The sequence below is a fragment of the Notolepis coatsorum genome (assembly GCF_963971535.1).
Source record: "Notolepis coatsorum genome assembly, chromosome: 6".
NCBI lineage: Eukaryota > Metazoa > Chordata > Actinopteri > Aulopiformes > Paralepididae > Notolepis > Notolepis coatsorum.
The window spans coordinates 14,165,551-14,183,897 of record NC_140170.1 but is presented as its reverse complement, the minus strand read 5'-3'; the positions used below and the strand labels follow the sequence as shown (position 1 = coordinate 14,183,897).

The window sequence follows — 18,347 nt, the reverse complement described above, 5'->3', positions numbered from 1 at the left end:
TACCTCTCTGTGTACCTCACTGTGTACCTCTCTGTGTACCTCTCTGTGTGCCTCTCTGTGTACCTCTCTGTGTACCTCTCTGTGTACCTCTCTGTGTACCTCTCTGTGTACCTCACTGTGTACCTCTCTGTGTACCTCCTCTCTGTGTACCTCTCTGTGTACCTCTCTGTGTACCTCTCTGTGTACCTCCTCTCTGTGTACCTCTCTGTGTACCTCTCTGTGTACCTCTCTGTGTACCTCTCTGTGTACCTCCTCTCTGTGTACCTCCTCTCTGTGTACCTCTCTGTGTACCTCTCTGTGTACCTCACTGTGTACCTCACTGTGTACCTCTCTGTGTACCTCTCTGTGTACCTCTCTGTGTACCTCTCTGTGTACCTCTCTGTGTACCTCCTCTCTGTGTACCTCTCTGTGTACCTCTCTGTGTACCTCTCTGTGTACCTCACTGTGTACCTCTCTGTGTACCTCTCTGTGTACCTCTCTGTGTACCTCTCTGTGTACCTCCTCTCTGTGTACCTCCTCTCTGTGTACCTCTCTGTGTACCTCTCTGTGTACCTCTCTGTGTACCTCCTCTCTGTGTACCTCCTCTCTGTGTACCTCTCTGTGTACCTCTCTGTGTACCTCTCTGTGTACCTCACTGTGTACCTCTCTGTGTACCTCCTCTCTGTGTACCTCCTCTCTGTGTACCTCTCTGTGTACCTCTCTGTGTACCTCTCTGTGTACCTCCTCTCTGTGTACCTCTCTGTGTACCTCACTGTGTACCTCTCTGTGTACCTCTCTGTGTACCTCTCTGTGTACCTCTCTGTGTACCTCACTGTGTACCTCTCTGTGTACCTCACTATGTACCTCTCTGTGTACCTCTCTGTGTACCTCTCTGTGTACATCTCTGTGTACCTCTCTGTGTACCTCTCTGTGTACCTCCTCTCTGTGTACCTCTCTGTGTACCTCTCTGTGTACCTCCTCTCTGTGTACCTCTCTGTGTACCTCTCTGTGTACCTCCTCTCTGTGTACCTCTCTGTGTACCTCCTCTCTGTGTACCTCTCTGTGTACCTCTCTGTGTACCTCTCTGTGTACCTCTCTGTGTACCTCCTCTCTGTGTACCTCACTGTGTACATCTCTGTGTACCTCCTCTCTGTGTACCTCTCTGTGTACCTCACTGTGTACCTCACTGTGTGCCTCTCTGTGTACCTCTCTGTGTACCTCACTGTGTACCTCTCTGTGTGCCTCTCTGTGTACCTCTCTGTGTACCTCTCTGTGTACCTGTACCTCTCTGTGTACCTCCTCTCTGTGTACATCTCTGTGTACCTCTCTGTGTACCTCACTGTGTACCTCTCTGTGTACCTCACTGTGTACCTCTCTGTGTACCTCACTGTGTACCTCACTGTGTACCTCTCTGTGTACCTCTCTGTGTACCTCTCTGTGTACCTCTCTGTGTACCTCTCTGTGTACCTCCTCTCTGTGTACCTCTCTGTGTACCTCTCTGTGTACCTCCTCTCTGTGTACCTCTCTGTGTACCTCTCTGTGTACCTCCTCTCTGTGTACCTCTCTGTGTACCTCCTCTCTGTGTACCTCTCTGTGTACCTCTCTGTGTACCTCTCTGTGTGTACCTCTCTGTGTACCTCTCTGTGTACCTCTCTGTGTACCTCTCTGTGTACCTCTCTGTGTACCTCTCTGTGTACCTCCTCTCTGTGTACCTCACTGTGTACCTCTCTGTGTACCTCCTCTCTGTGTACCTCTCTGTGTACCTCACTGTGTACCTCACTGTGTGACTCTCTGTGTACCTCTCTGTGTACCTCACTGTGTACCTCTCTGTGTGCCTCTCTGTGTACCTCCTCTCTGTGTACCTCACTGTGTACCTCTCTGTGTACCTCCTCTCTGTGTACCTCTCTGTGTACCTCACTGTGTACCTCACTGTGTGCCTCTCTGTGTACCTCTCTGTGTACCTCACTGTGTACCTCTCTGTGTGCCTCTCTGTGTACCTCTCTGTGTACCTCTCTGTGTACCTGTACCTCTCTGTGTACCTCCTCTCTGTGTACCTCTCTGTGTACCTCTCTGTGTACCTCACTGTGTACCTCTCTGTGTACCTCACTGTGTACCTCTCTGTGTACCTCACTGTGTACCTCACTGTGTACCTCTCTGTGTACCTCTCTGTGTACCTATCTGTGTACCTCTCTGTGTACCTCTCTGTGTATCTCTCTGTGTACCTCCTCTCTGTGTACCTCTCTGTGTACCTCTCTGTGTACCTCCTCTCTGTGTACCTCTCTGTGTACCTCTCTGTGTACCTCCTCTCTGTGTACCTCTCTGTGTACCTCCTCTCTGTGTACCTCTCTGTGTACCTCTCTGTGTACCTCTCTGTGTACCTCTCTGTGTACCTCTCTGTGTACCTCCTCTCTGTGTACCTCTCTGTATACCTCTCTGTGTACCTCTCTGTGTACCTCTCTGTGTACCTCTCTGTGTACCTCTCTGTGTACCTCCTCTCTGTGTACCTCACTGTGTACCTCTCTGTGTACCTCCTCTCTGTGTACCTCTCTGTGTACCTCACTGTGTACCTCACTGTGTGCCTCTCTGTGTACCTCTCTGTGTACCTCACTGTGTACCTCTCTGTGTACCTCTCTGTGTACCTCTCTGTGTACCTCTCTGTGTACCTCTCTGTGTACCTCCTCTCTGTGTACCTCACTGTGTACCTCTCTGTGTACCTCCTCTCTGTGTACCTCTCTGTGTACCTCACTGTGTACCTCACTGTGTGACTCTCTGTGTACCTCTCTGTGTACCTCACTGTGTACCTCTCTGTGTGCCTCTCTGTGTACCTCCTCTCTGTGTACCTCACTGTGTACCTCTCTGTGTACCTCCTCTCTGTGTACCTCTCTGTGTACCTCACTGTGTACCTCACTGTGTGCCTCTCTGTGTACCTCTCTGTGTACCTCACTGTGTACCTCTCTGTGTGCCTCTCTGTGTACCTCTCTGTGTACCTCTCTGTGTACCTGTACCTCTCTGTGTACCTCCTCTCTGTGTACCTCACTGTGTACCTCTCTGTGTACCTCACTGTGTACCTCTCTGTGTACCTCACTGTGTACCTCTCTGTGTACCTCACTGTGTACCTCACTGTGTACCTCTCTGTGTACCTCTCTGTGTACCTATCTGTGTACCTCTCTGTGTACCTCTCTGTGTATCTCTCTGTGTACCTCCTCTCTGTGTACCTCTCTGTGTACCTCTCTGTGTACCTCCTCTCTGTGTACCTCTCTGTGTACCTCTCTGTGTACCTCCTCTCTGTGTACCTCTCTGTGTACCTCCTCTCTGTGTACCTCTCTGTGTACCTCTCTGTGTACCTCTCTGTGTACCTCTCTGTGTACCTCTCTGTGTACCTCCTCTCTGTGTACCTCTCTGTATACCTCTCTGTGTACCTCTCTGTGTACCTCTCTGTGTACCTCTCTGTGTACCTCTCTGTGTACCTCCTCTCTGTGTACCTCACTGTGTACCTCTCTGTGTACCTCCTCTCTGTGTACCTCTCTGTGTACCTCACTGTGTACCTCACTGTGTGCCTCTCTGTGTACCTCTCTGTGTACCTCACTGTGTACCTCTCTGTGTGCCTCAATGTGTACCTCACTGTGTACCTCTCTGTGTACCTCTCTGTGTACCTCTCTGTGTACCTCTCTGTGTACCTCACTGTGTACCTCTCTGTGTACCTCCTCTCTGTGTACCTCTCTGTGTACCTCTCTGTGTACCTCACTGTGTACCTCACTGTGTACCTCACTGTGTACCTCTCTGTGTACCTCTCTGTGTACCTCCTCTCTGTGTACCTCTCTGTGTACCTCTCTGTGTACCTCACTGTGTACCTCTCTGTGTACCTCTCTGTGTACCTCCTCTCTGTGTACCTCTCTGTGTACCTCTCTGTGTACCTCTCTGTGTACCTCACTGTGTACCTCACTGTGTACCTCCTCTCTGTGTACCTCTCTGTGTACCTCTCTGTGTACCTCTCTGTGTACCTCCTCTCTGTGTACCTCTCTGTGTACCTCTCTGTGTACCTCTCTGTGTACCTCCTCTCTGTGTACCTCTCTGTGTACCTCTCTGTGTACCTCACTGTGTACCTCACTGTGTACCTCTCTGTGTACCTCCTCTCTGTGTACCTCTCTGTGTACCTCTCTGTGTACCTCTCTGTGTACCTCACTGTGTACCTCTCTGTGTACCTCCTCTCTGTGTACCTCTCTGTGTACCTCTCTGTGTACCTCACTGTGTACCTCTCTGTGTACCTCACTGTGTACCTCACTGTGTACCTCTCTGTGTACCTCTCTGTGTACCTCTCTGTGTACCTCTCTGTGTACCTCCTCTCTGTGTACCTCCTCTCTGTGTACCTCTTTGTGTACCTCTCTGTGTACCTCTCTGTGTACCTCACTGTGTACCTCTCTGTGTACCTCTCTGTGTACCTCTCTGTGTACCTCTCTGTGTACCTCACATCGTCGTTATTGTTCAGTTCAGGAAGCCGCGTGAATCTGACCTGAAGAATGATGTGAACAAAACCTGATCTAAAGAATGATGTGAACAAAATCTGATCTAAAATAATGATGTGAACAAAATCTGACCTAAAAGAATGATGTGAACAAAATCTGATCTAAAAGAATGATGTGAACTAAATCTGACCTAAAAGAATGATGTGAACAAAATCTGACCTAAAGAATGATGTGAACAAAATCTGATCTAAAGAATGATGTGAACAAAATCTGATCTAAAGAATGATGTGAACAAAATCTGATCTAAAGAATGATGTGAACAAAATCTGATCTATGAATGATGTGAACAAAATCTGACCAATGAATGATGTGAACAAAATCTGATCTATGAATGATGTGAACAAAATCTGATCTATGAATGATGTGAACAAAATCTGATCTATGAATGATGTGAACAAAATCTGATCTATGAATGATGTGAACAAAATCTGATCTAAAGAATGATGTGAACAAAATCTGATCTGACAAATGATGTGAACCAAATCTGATCTAAAGAATGATGTGAACAAAATCTGACCTGACAAATGATGTGAAAAAAATCTGACCTAAAGAATGATGTGAACAAAATCTGACCTAAAGAATGATGTGAACAAAATCTGACCTAACGAATGATGTGAACAAAATCTGATCTATGAATGATGTGAACAAAATCTGACCTATGAATGATGTGAACAAAATCTGATCTATGAATGATGTGAACAAAATCTGATCTATGAATGATGTGAACAAAATCTGATCTATGAATGATGTGAACAAAATCTGATCTATGAATGATGTGAACAAAATCTGATCTATGAATGATGTGAACAAAATCTGATCTATGAATGATGTGAACAAAATCTGATCTAAAGAATGATGTGAACAAAATCTGATCTGACAAATGATGTGAACCAAATCTGATCTAAAGAATGATGTGAACAAAATCTGACCTGACAAATGATGTGAAAAAAATCTGACCTAAAGAATGATGTGAACAAAATCTGACCTAAAGAATGATGTGAACAAAATCTGACCTAAAGAATGATGTGAACAAAATCTGACCTAACGAATGATGTGAACAAAATCTGATCTATGAATGATGTGAACAAAATCTGACCTATGAATGATGTGAACAAAATCTGATCTATGAATGATGTGAACAAAATCTGATCTAAAGAATGATGTGAACAAAATCTAATCTTAAAGAATGATGTGAACAAAATCTAATCTAAAAGAATGATGTGAACAAAATCGGATCTAAAAGAATGATGTGAACAAAATCTGATCTAAAGAATGATGTGAACAAAATCTGATCTAAAGAATTATGTGAACAAAATCTGACCTGACAAATGATGTGAACAAAATCTGATCTAAAGAATGATGTGAACAAAATCTGACCTGACAAATGATGTGAAAAAAATCTGACCTAAAGAATGATGTGAACAAAATCTGACCTAAAGAATGATGTGAACAAAATCTGACCTAAAGAATGATGTGAACAAAATCTGACCTAAAGAATGATGTGAACAAAATCTGATCTAAAGAATGATGTGAACAAAATCTGACCTAAAGAATGATGTGAACAAAATCTGACCTAACGAATGATGTGAACAAAATCTGATCTATGAATGATGTGAACAAAATCTGACCAATGAATGATGTGAACAAAATCTGATCTATGAATGATGTGAACAAAATCTGATCTATGAATGATGTGAACAAAATCTGATCTATGAATGATGTGAACAAAATCTGATCTATGAATGATGTGAACAAAATCTGATCTATGAATGATGTGAACAAAATCTGATCTATGAATGATGTGAACAAAATCTGATCTAAAGAATGATGTGAACAAAATCTGATCTGACAAATGATGTGAACCAAATCTGATCTAAAGAATGATGTGAACAAAATCTGACCTGACAAATGATGTGAAAAAAATCTGACCTAAAGAATGATGTGAACAAAATCTGACCTAAAGAATGATGTGAACAAAATCTGACCTAAAGAATGATGTGAACAAAATCTGACCTAACGAATGATGTGAACAAAATCTGATCTATGAATGATGTGAACAAAATCTGACCTATGAATGATGTGAACAAAATCTGATCTATGAATGATGTGAACAAAATCTGATCTAAAGAATGATGTGAACAAAATCTAATCTTAAAGAATGATGTGAACAAAATCTAATCTAAAAGAATGATGTGAACAAAATCGGATCTAAAAGAATGATGTGAACAAAATCTGATCTAAAGAATGATGTGAACAAAATCTGATCTAAAGAATTATGTGAACAAAATCTGACCTGACAAATGATGTGAACAAAATCTGATCTAAAGAATGATGTGAACAAAATCTGACCTGACAAATGATGTGAAAAAAATCTGACCTAAAGAATGATGTGAACAAAATCTGACCTAAAGAATGATGTGAACAAAATCTGACCTAAAGAATGATGTGAACAAAATCTGACCTAAAGAATGATGTGAACAAAATCTGACCTAAAGAATGATGTGAACAAAATCTGATCTAAAGAATGATGTGAACAAAATCTGACCTAAAGAATGATGTGAACAAAATCTGACCTAACGAATGATGTGAACAAAATCTGATCTATGAATGATGTGAACAAAATCTGACCAATGAATGATGTGAACAAAATCTGATCTATGAATGATGTGAACAAAATCTGATCTATGAATGATGTGAACAAAATCTGATCTGACAAATGATGTGAACCAAATCTGATCTAAAGAATGATGTGAACAAAATCTGACCTGACAAATGATGTGAAAAAAATCTGACCTAAAGAATGATGTGAACAAAATCTGACCTAAAGAATGATGTGAACAAAATCTGACCTAAAGAATGATGTGAACAAAATCTGACCTAACGAATGATGTGAACAAAATCTGATCTATGAATGATGTGAACAAAATCTGACCTATGAATGATGTGAACAAAATCTGATCTATGAATGATGTGAACAAAATCTGATCTATGAATGATGTGAACAAAATCTGATCTATGAATGATGTGAACAAAATCTGATCTTTGAATGATGTGAACAAAATCTGACCTGACGAATGATGTGAACTAAACCTGACCTGACGAATGATGTGAACTAAAGGGTCGGGGTCAGGGTCAGGGTCAGGGTCGGGGGTCGGGGGTCAGGGTCAGGGTCAGGGTCAGGGTCAGGGTGTCTGACCTCCTTGCCAGGCAGACCGCTCTTCCCCGCCGCGCCAGGCTGGCCGCTCTCCGCCCGCTCTCCCGGTTCACCGGCGGCTCCCTGGAACAGGACACACGCGTGTTAGCGGCCGTGTAAACAACGGAGACATGTTGGCTCCAGAACGACCCCGGCCCCCCCGACAGGAAGTATATCGTGTGACCTTGACCCCGGTGTGGAAGGACATTAAACATGCCAAGGTCGTGACCCCCAGCTGTCATCCTCAGCGCAGCAGAGAACGAGAGCCGAGGAGGCGACAGTAGATCACTGTGTTGTCCTGAATTAGGGCTGGGCGATATGGCCAAAAACGTTATCGCGATAAAATTATACAATTATTTTCATATAACTCGATATCGATAATTATCGTCGATATAATTTCTGTCAAGTTTAATTAACTTCTTATGCCCGGCGCCGATGGACGGGCTATTAATAGACTTGTTTTGCTGCTGCGAATGTCTCGAGTTGATGTCGTCATCAGTCCGTGCACGTTAGCAGTTAGCCAGAGCAAGCGGTGTATCCCATGACAATGTACTAACTATCACCCTAAAATACTCCGTTCAGCCCCAATACATTGCAACGACGTCCACCTCTACTTACCCCACACTACTCTAACCGTGGCCTCAGAATTCACGCAAACACACCCACTCGGCACGTAAACTATAAAATAGCGGCGTGCAAGCTAATTATCCTAGCCAGCCTTGTTTCCAATGTACTAAATATCACCCTAAAATACTCTGTTCCGCCCCAATACATTGCAACGACGTCCACCGCATACCCTACACTACTCTAACCGTGGCCTCAGAATTCACGCCACACACCCACTCGGCACGTAAACTATAAAATAGCGGCGTGCAAGCTAATTATCCTAGCCAGCCTTGTTGACTACTTGAGTCCTACATCTCTACCCAGAGGTGCAGCGCGGGTCTCCCTCACTGTTGGCCATCTCCTTCACTGATTGGTTGTTAGTGCGTGTGCTCATATCCAAGCTTGGAAAAGCAATATATCGAAACTTTGCGACCACATTTCATGTTTATTTCGAGGAAATAATTTATCGCGATAGTTATCGTTATCGTTTTATCGCCCAGCCCTATCCTGAATATAAGACCACCCTGATTTATATAATAATATAATATAATATAAGACCACCCTGATATATATAATAATATAATATAAGACCACCATGATTTATATAATAATATAATATAAGACCACCCTGATATATATATAATATAATATAAGACCACCCTGATTTATATAATAATATAATATAAGACCATCCTGATATATATAATAATATAATATAAGACCACCCTGATATATATAATAATATAATATAATATATAATATAAGACCACCCTGATATATATAATAATATAATATAAGACCACCCTGATATATATATAATAATATAATATAATATATAATATAAGACCACCCTGATATATATATAATAATATATATAATATATAATATAAGACCACCCTGATATATATATATATATATATATATATATATATATATATATATATATATATATATATATATATATATATATATATATATATATATATATATATATATATATATATAATATAATATATAATATAAGACCACCCTCATATATAATATAATATATAATATAATATAAGACCACCCTGATATATATAATAATATAATATATAATATAAGACCACCCTGATATATATATATATATATATATATATATATATATATATATATATATATATATATATATATACTATAATATATACTATAATATAAGACCACCCTGATATAAAAACAAGGCGTGTCTCTCACCTTGCCGCCGGGCCTTCCTCCTACACCAGCCAATCCCTGGAGGAGGAGGAAACACATGTTTACCTACGCTGTCAGCTGACCTGTTTACCTACATCCTGTCACGTTATACATTACTGTACATCTACATCCTGTCACATTATACATTACTGTACATCTACACTACATCCTGTCATGTTATACATTACTGTACATCTACACTACATCCTGTCACGTTATACATTACTGTTATACATTACTGTACATCTACACTACATCCTGTCACGTTATACATTACTGTACAGCTACACTACATCATGTCACGTTATACATTACTGTACATCTACACTACATCATGTCACGTTATACATTACCGTTATACATTACTGTACATCTACACTACATCATGTCACGTTATACATTACTGTTATACATTACTGTACATCTACACTACATCATGTCATGTTATACATTACTGTTATACATTACTGTACATCTACACCACATCCTGTCACGTTATACATTACTGTACATCTACACTACATCATGCCACGTTATACATTACTGTACATCTACACTGCATCATGTCACGTTATACATTACTGTACATCTACACTACATCCTGGCACGTTATACATTACTGTACATCTACACTGCATCCTGTCACGTTATACATTACTGTACATCTACACTACATCATGTCACGTTATACATTACTGTACATCTACACCACATCCTGTCACGTTATACATTACTGTACATCTACACCACATCCTGTCACGTTATACATTACTTTACATCTACACTACATCCTGTCACGTTATACATTACTGTACATCGACACTACATCCTGTCACGTTATACATTACTGTACATCTACACTACATCCTGTCACGTTATACATTACTTTACATCTACACTACATCCTGTCACGTTATACATTACTGTACATCGACACTACATCCTGTCACGTTATACATTACTGTACATCTACACTACATCATGTCACGTTATACATTACTGTACATCTACACTACATCCTGTCACATTATACATTACTGTACATCTACACTACATCCTGTCACGTTATACATTACTGTACATCTACACTACATCCTGTCACATTATACATTACTGTACATCTACACTACATCATGTCATGTTGTACATTACTGTACATCTACACTACATCCTGTCACGTTATACATTACTGTACATCTACACTACATCATGGCATGTTATACATTACTGTACATCTACACTACATCATGTTATACATTACTGTACATCAACACTACATCCTGTCACGTTATACATTACTGTACATATACACTACATCCTGTCAAGTTATACATTACTGTACATCTACACTACATCCTGTCACATTATACATTACTGTACATCTACACTACATCCTGTCACATTATACATTACTGTACATCTACACTACATCATGTCACGTTATACATTACTGTACATCTACACTACATCCTGTCACGTTATACATTACTGTACATCTACACTACATCATGTCACGTTATACATTACTGTACATCTACACTACATCATGTCACGTTATACATTACTGTACATCGACACTACATCCTGTCACGTTATACATTACTGTACATCTACACTACATCATGTCATGTTATACATTACTGTACATATACACTACATCCTGTCACGTTATACATTACTGTACATCTACACTACATCATGTCACATTATACATTACTGTACATCTACACTACATCCTGTCACATTATACATTACTGTACATCTACACTACATCCTGTCACGTTATACATTACTGTACATCTACACTACATCATGTCACGTTATACATTACTGTACATCTACACTACATCCTGTCACGTTATACATTACTGTACATATACACTACATCATGTCACGTTATACATTACTGTACATCTACACTACATCATGTCACGTTATACATTACTGTACATCTACACTACATCCTGTCACATTATACATTACTGTACATCTACACTACATCATGTCACGTTATACATTACTGTACATCTACACTACATCATGTCACGTTATACATTACTGTACATCTACACTACATCCTGTCACGTTATACATTACTGTACATCTACACTACATCCTGTCACGTTATACATTACTGTACATCTACACTACATCATGTCACGTTATACATTACTGTACATCTACACTACATCCTGTCACGTTATACATTACTGTACATCTACACTACATCCTGTCACGTTATACATTACTGTACATCGACACTACATCATGTTATACATTACTGTACATCTACACTACATCATGTTATACATTACTGTACATCTACACTACATCCTGTCACATTATACATTACTGTACATCTACACTACATCCTGTCACGTTATACATTACTGTACATCTACACTACATCCTGTCACGTTATACATTACTGTACATCGACACTACATCATGTTATACATTACTGTACATCTACACTACATCATGTTATACATTACTGTACATCTACACTACATCCTGTCACATTATACATTACTGTACATCTACACTACATCATGTCACGTTATACATTACTGTACATCTACACTACATCCTGTCACGTTATACATTACTGTACATCTACACTACATCCTGTCACGTTATACATTACTGTACATCTACACTACATCATGTTATACATTACTGTACATCTACACTACATCCTGTCACATTATACATTACTGTACATCTACACTACATCCTGTCACGTTATACATTACTGTACATCTACACTACATCCTGTCACGTTATACATTACTGTACATCTACACTACATCCTGTCACGTTATACATTACTGTACATCTACACTACATCATGTCATGTTATACATTACTGTACATCTACACTACATCCTGTCACGTTATACATTACTGTACATCTACACTACATCCTGTCACGTTATACATTACTGTACATCTACACTACATCATGTCACGTTATACATTACTGTACATCTACACTACATCACGTTATACATTACTGTACATCTACACTACATCCTGTCACATTATACATTACTGTACATCGACACTACATCCTGTCACGTTATACATTACTGTACATCTACACTACATCATGTCACGTTATACATTACTGTACATCTACACTACATCACGTTATACATTACTGTACATCTACACTACATCCTGTCACATTATACATTACTGTACATCTACACTACATCCTGTCACGTTATACATTACTGTACATCTACACTACATCCTGTCACGTTATACATTACTGTACATCTACACTACATCATGTCACGTTATACATTACCGTTATACATTACTGTACATCTACACTACATCATGTCACGTTATACATTACTGTTATACATTACTGTACATCTACACTACATCATGTCATGTTATACATTACTGTTATACATTACTGTACATCTACACCACATCCTGTCACGTTATACATTACTGTACATCTACACTACATCATGCCACGTTATACATTACTGTACATCTACACTGCATCATGTCACGTTATACATTACTGTACATCTACACTACATCCTGGCACGTTATACATTACTGTACATCTACACTGCATCCTGTCACGTTATACATTACTGTACATCTACACTACATCATGTCACGTTATACATTACTGTACATCTACACCACATCCTGTCACGTTATACATTACTGTACATCTACACCACATCCTGTCACGTTATACATTACTTTACATCTACACTACATCCTGTCACGTTATACATTACTGTACATCGACACTACATCCTGTCACGTTATACATTACTGTACATCTACACTACATCCTGTCACGTTATACATTACTTTACATCTACACTACATCCTGTCACGTTATACATTACTGTACATCGACACTACATCCTGTCACGTTATACATTACTGTACATCTACACTACATCATGTCACGTTATACATTACTGTACATCTACACTACATCCTGTCACATTATACATTACTGTACATCTACACTACATCCTGTCACGTTATACATTACTGTACATCTACACTACATCCTGTCACATTATACATTACTGTACATCTACACTACATCATGTCATGTTGTACATTACTGTACATCTACACTACATCCTGTCACGTTATACATTACTGTACATCTACACTACATCATGGCATGTTATACATTACTGTACATCTACACTACATCATGTTATACATTACTGTACATCAACACTACATCCTGTCACGTTATACATTACTGTACATATACACTACATCCTGTCAAGTTATACATTACTGTACATCTACACTACATCCTGTCACATTATACATTACTGTACATCTACACTACATCCTGTCACATTATACATTACTGTACATCTACACTACATCATGTCACGTTATACATTACTGTACATCTACACTACATCCTGTCACGTTATACATTACTGTACATCTACACTACATCATGTCACGTTATACATTACTGTACATCTACACTACATCATGTCACGTTATACATTACTGTACATCGACACTACATCCTGTCACGTTATACATTACTGTACATCTACACTACATCATGTCATGTTATACATTACTGTACATATACACTACATCCTGTCACGTTATACATTACTGTACATCTACACTACATCATGTCACATTATACATTACTGTACATCTACACTACATCCTGTCACATTATACATTACTGTACATCTACACTACATCCTGTCACGTTATACATTACTGTACATCTACACTACATCATGTCACGTTATACATTACTGTACATCTACACTACATCCTGTCACGTTATACATTACTGTACATATACACTACATCATGTCACGTTATACATTACTGTACATCTACACTACATCATGTCACGTTATACATTACTGTACATCTACACTACATCCTGTCACATTATACATTACTGTACATCTACACTACATCATGTCACGTTATACATTACTGTACATCTACACTACATCATGTCACGTTATACATTACTGTACATCTACACTACATCCTGTCACGTTATACATTACTGTACATCTACACTACATCCTGTCACGTTATACATTACTGTACATCTACACTACATCATGTCACGTTATACATTACTGTACATCTACACTACATCCTGTCACGTTATACATTACTGTACATCTACACTACATCCTGTCACGTTATACATTACTGTACATCGACACTACATCATGTTATACATTACTGTACATCTACACTACATCATGTTATACATTACTGTACATCTACACTACATCCTGTCACATTATACATTACTGTACATCTACACTACATCCTGTCACGTTATACATTACTGTACATCTACACTACATCCTGTCACGTTATACATTACTGTACATCGACACTACATCATGTTATACATTACTGTACATCTACACTACATCATGTTATACATTACTGTACATCTACACTACATCCTGTCACATTATACATTACTGTACATCTACACTACATCATGTCACGTTATACATTACTGTACATCTACACTACATCCTGTCACGTTATACATTACTGTACATCTACACTACATCCTGTCACGTTATACATTACTGTACATCTACACTACATCATGTTATACATTACTGTACATCTACACTACATCCTGTCACATTATACATTACTGTACATCTACACTACATCCTGTCACGTTATACATTACTGTACATCTACACTACATCCTGTCACGTTATACATTACTGTACATCTACACTACATCCTGTCACGTTATACATTACTGTACATCTACACTACATCATGTCATGTTATACATTACTGTACATCTACACTACATCCTGTCACGTTATACATTACTGTACATCTACACTACATCCTGTCACGTTATACATTACTGTACATCTACACTACATCATGTCACGTTATACATTACTGTACATCTACACTACATCACGTTATACATTACTGTACATCTACACTACATCCTGTCACATTATACATTACTGTACATCGACACTACATCCTGTCACGTTATACATTACTGTACATCTACACTACATCATGTCACGTTATACATTACTGTACATCTACACTACATCACGTTATACATTACTGTACATCTACACTACATCCTGTCACATTATACATTACTGTACATCTACACTACATCCTGTCACGTTATACATTACTGTACATCTACACTACATCCTGTCACGTTATACATTACTGTACATCTACACTACATCATGTCACGTTATACATTACTGTACATCTACACTACATCCTGTCACGTTATACATTACTGTACATCTACACTACATCATGTCACGTTATACATTACTTTACATCTACACTACATCATGTTATACATTACTGTACATCTACACTACATCCTGTCACGTTATACATCATGTTATACATTACTGTACATCAACACTACATCCTGTCACGTTATACATTACTGTACATCTACAATACATCCTGTCACATTATACATTACTGTACATCTACACTACATCCTGTCACGTTATACATTACTGTACATCTACACTACATCATGTCACGTTACACATTACTGTACATCTACACTGCATCATGTTATACATTACTGTACATCAACACTACATCCTGTCACATTATACATTACTGTACATCGACACTACATCATGTCACGTTACACATTACTGTACATCTACACTACAACATGTTATACATTACTGTACATCAACACTACATCCTGTCACGTTATACATTACTGTACATCTACACTACATCCTGTTATACATTACTGTACATCTACACTACATCCTGTCGCGTTATACATTACTGTACATCTACACTACATCCTGTCACGTTATACAGTACTGTACATCTACACTACATCCTGTCACGTTATACATTACTGTACATCTACACTACATCCTGTCACGTTATACATTACTGTACATCTACACTACATCATGTTATACATTACTGTACATCTACACTACATCCTGTCACGTTATACATTACTGTACATCTACACTACATCATGTCACGTTATACATTACTGTACATCTACACTACATCCTGTCACGTTATACATTACTGTACATCTACACTACATCATATTATACATTACTGTACATCTACACTACATCCTGTCACGTTATACATTACTGTACATCTACACTACATCATGTCACGTTATACATTACTGTACATCTACACTACATCCTGTCACGTTATACATTACTGTACATCTACACTACATCCTGTCACGTTATACATTACTGTACATCTACACTACATCATGTCACGTTATACATTACTGTACATCAACACTACATCATGTCACGTTATACATTACTGTACATCTACACTACATCCTGTCACGTTATACATGCATGTTATACATTACTGTACATCTACACTACATCATGTCACGTTATACATTACTGTTATACATTAATGTACATCTACACTACATCCTGTCACGTTATACATGACTGTACATCAACACTACATCCTGTCACGTTATACATTACTGTACATATACACTACATCCTGTCACGTTATACATTACTGTACATCTACACTACATCATGTCACGTTATACATTACTGTACATCTACACTACATCATGTCACATTATACATTACTGTACATCTACACTACATCCTGTCACGTTATACATTACTGTACATCAACACTACATCCTGTCACGTTATACATTACTGTACATCTACACTACATCATATCACGTTATACATTACTGTACATCAACACTACATCATGTCACGTTATACATTACTGTACATCTACACTACATCATGTCACGTTATATATTACTGTACATCTACACTACATCCTGTCACGTTATACATTACTGTACATCTACACTACATCATGTCACGTTATACATTACTGTACATCAACACTACATCCTGTCACGTTATACATTACTGTACATCCACACTACATCCTGTCACGTTATACATTACTGTACATCTACACTACATCATGTCACGTTATACATTACTGTACATCAACACTACATCCTGTCACGTTATACATTACTGTACATCTACACTACATCCTGTCACGTTATACATTACTGTACATCTACATCATGTCACGTTATACATTACTGTACATCTACACTACATCATGTCACGATATACATTACTGTACATCTACACTACATCCTGTCATGTTATACATTACTGTACATCTACACTACATCATGTCACGTTATACATTACTGTACATATACACTACATCATGTCACGTTATACATTACTGTACATCTACACTACATCCTGTCACGTTATACATTACTGTACATCTACACTACATCCTGTCACGTTATACATTACTGTACATCTACACTACATCCTGTCACGTTATACATTACTGTACATCTACACTACATCCTGTCACATTATACATTACTGTTATACATTACTGTACATATACACTACATCCTGTCACGTTATACATTACTGTACATCTACACTACATCATGTCACGTTATACATTACTGTACATCTACACTACATCATGTCACGTTATACATTACTGTACATCTACACTACATCCTGTCACGTTATACATTACTGTTATACATTACTGTACATCTACACTACATCATGTCACGTTATACATTACTGTACATCTACACTACATCATGTCACGTTATACATTACTGTACATCTACACTACATCATGTCACGTTATAAATTACTGTACATCTACACTACATCCTGTCACGTTATACATTAATGTACATCTACACTACATCCTGTCACGTTATACATTAC

The 18,347-nt window shown here is 38.5% G+C and overlaps 1 protein-coding gene across 1 annotated transcript in view; it reads right to left on the bottom strand.

Moving 5' to 3' along the window:
- Nucleotides 1-18,347, bottom strand: part of LOC311229383 (uncharacterized protein) — a gene marked incomplete at both ends in the record, with an annotated part of 211,269 nt that overhangs the window by 120,314 nt on the left and 72,608 nt on the right. The window contains 2 exons of the mRNA XM_084315471.1: nt 7,699-7,779; nt 9,535-9,570. Of these exons, the coding sequence (XP_084171597.1) occupies nt 7,699-7,779; nt 9,535-9,570 (117 nt within the window). The remainder of the gene's footprint in view (nt 1-7,698; nt 7,780-9,534; nt 9,571-18,347) is intronic.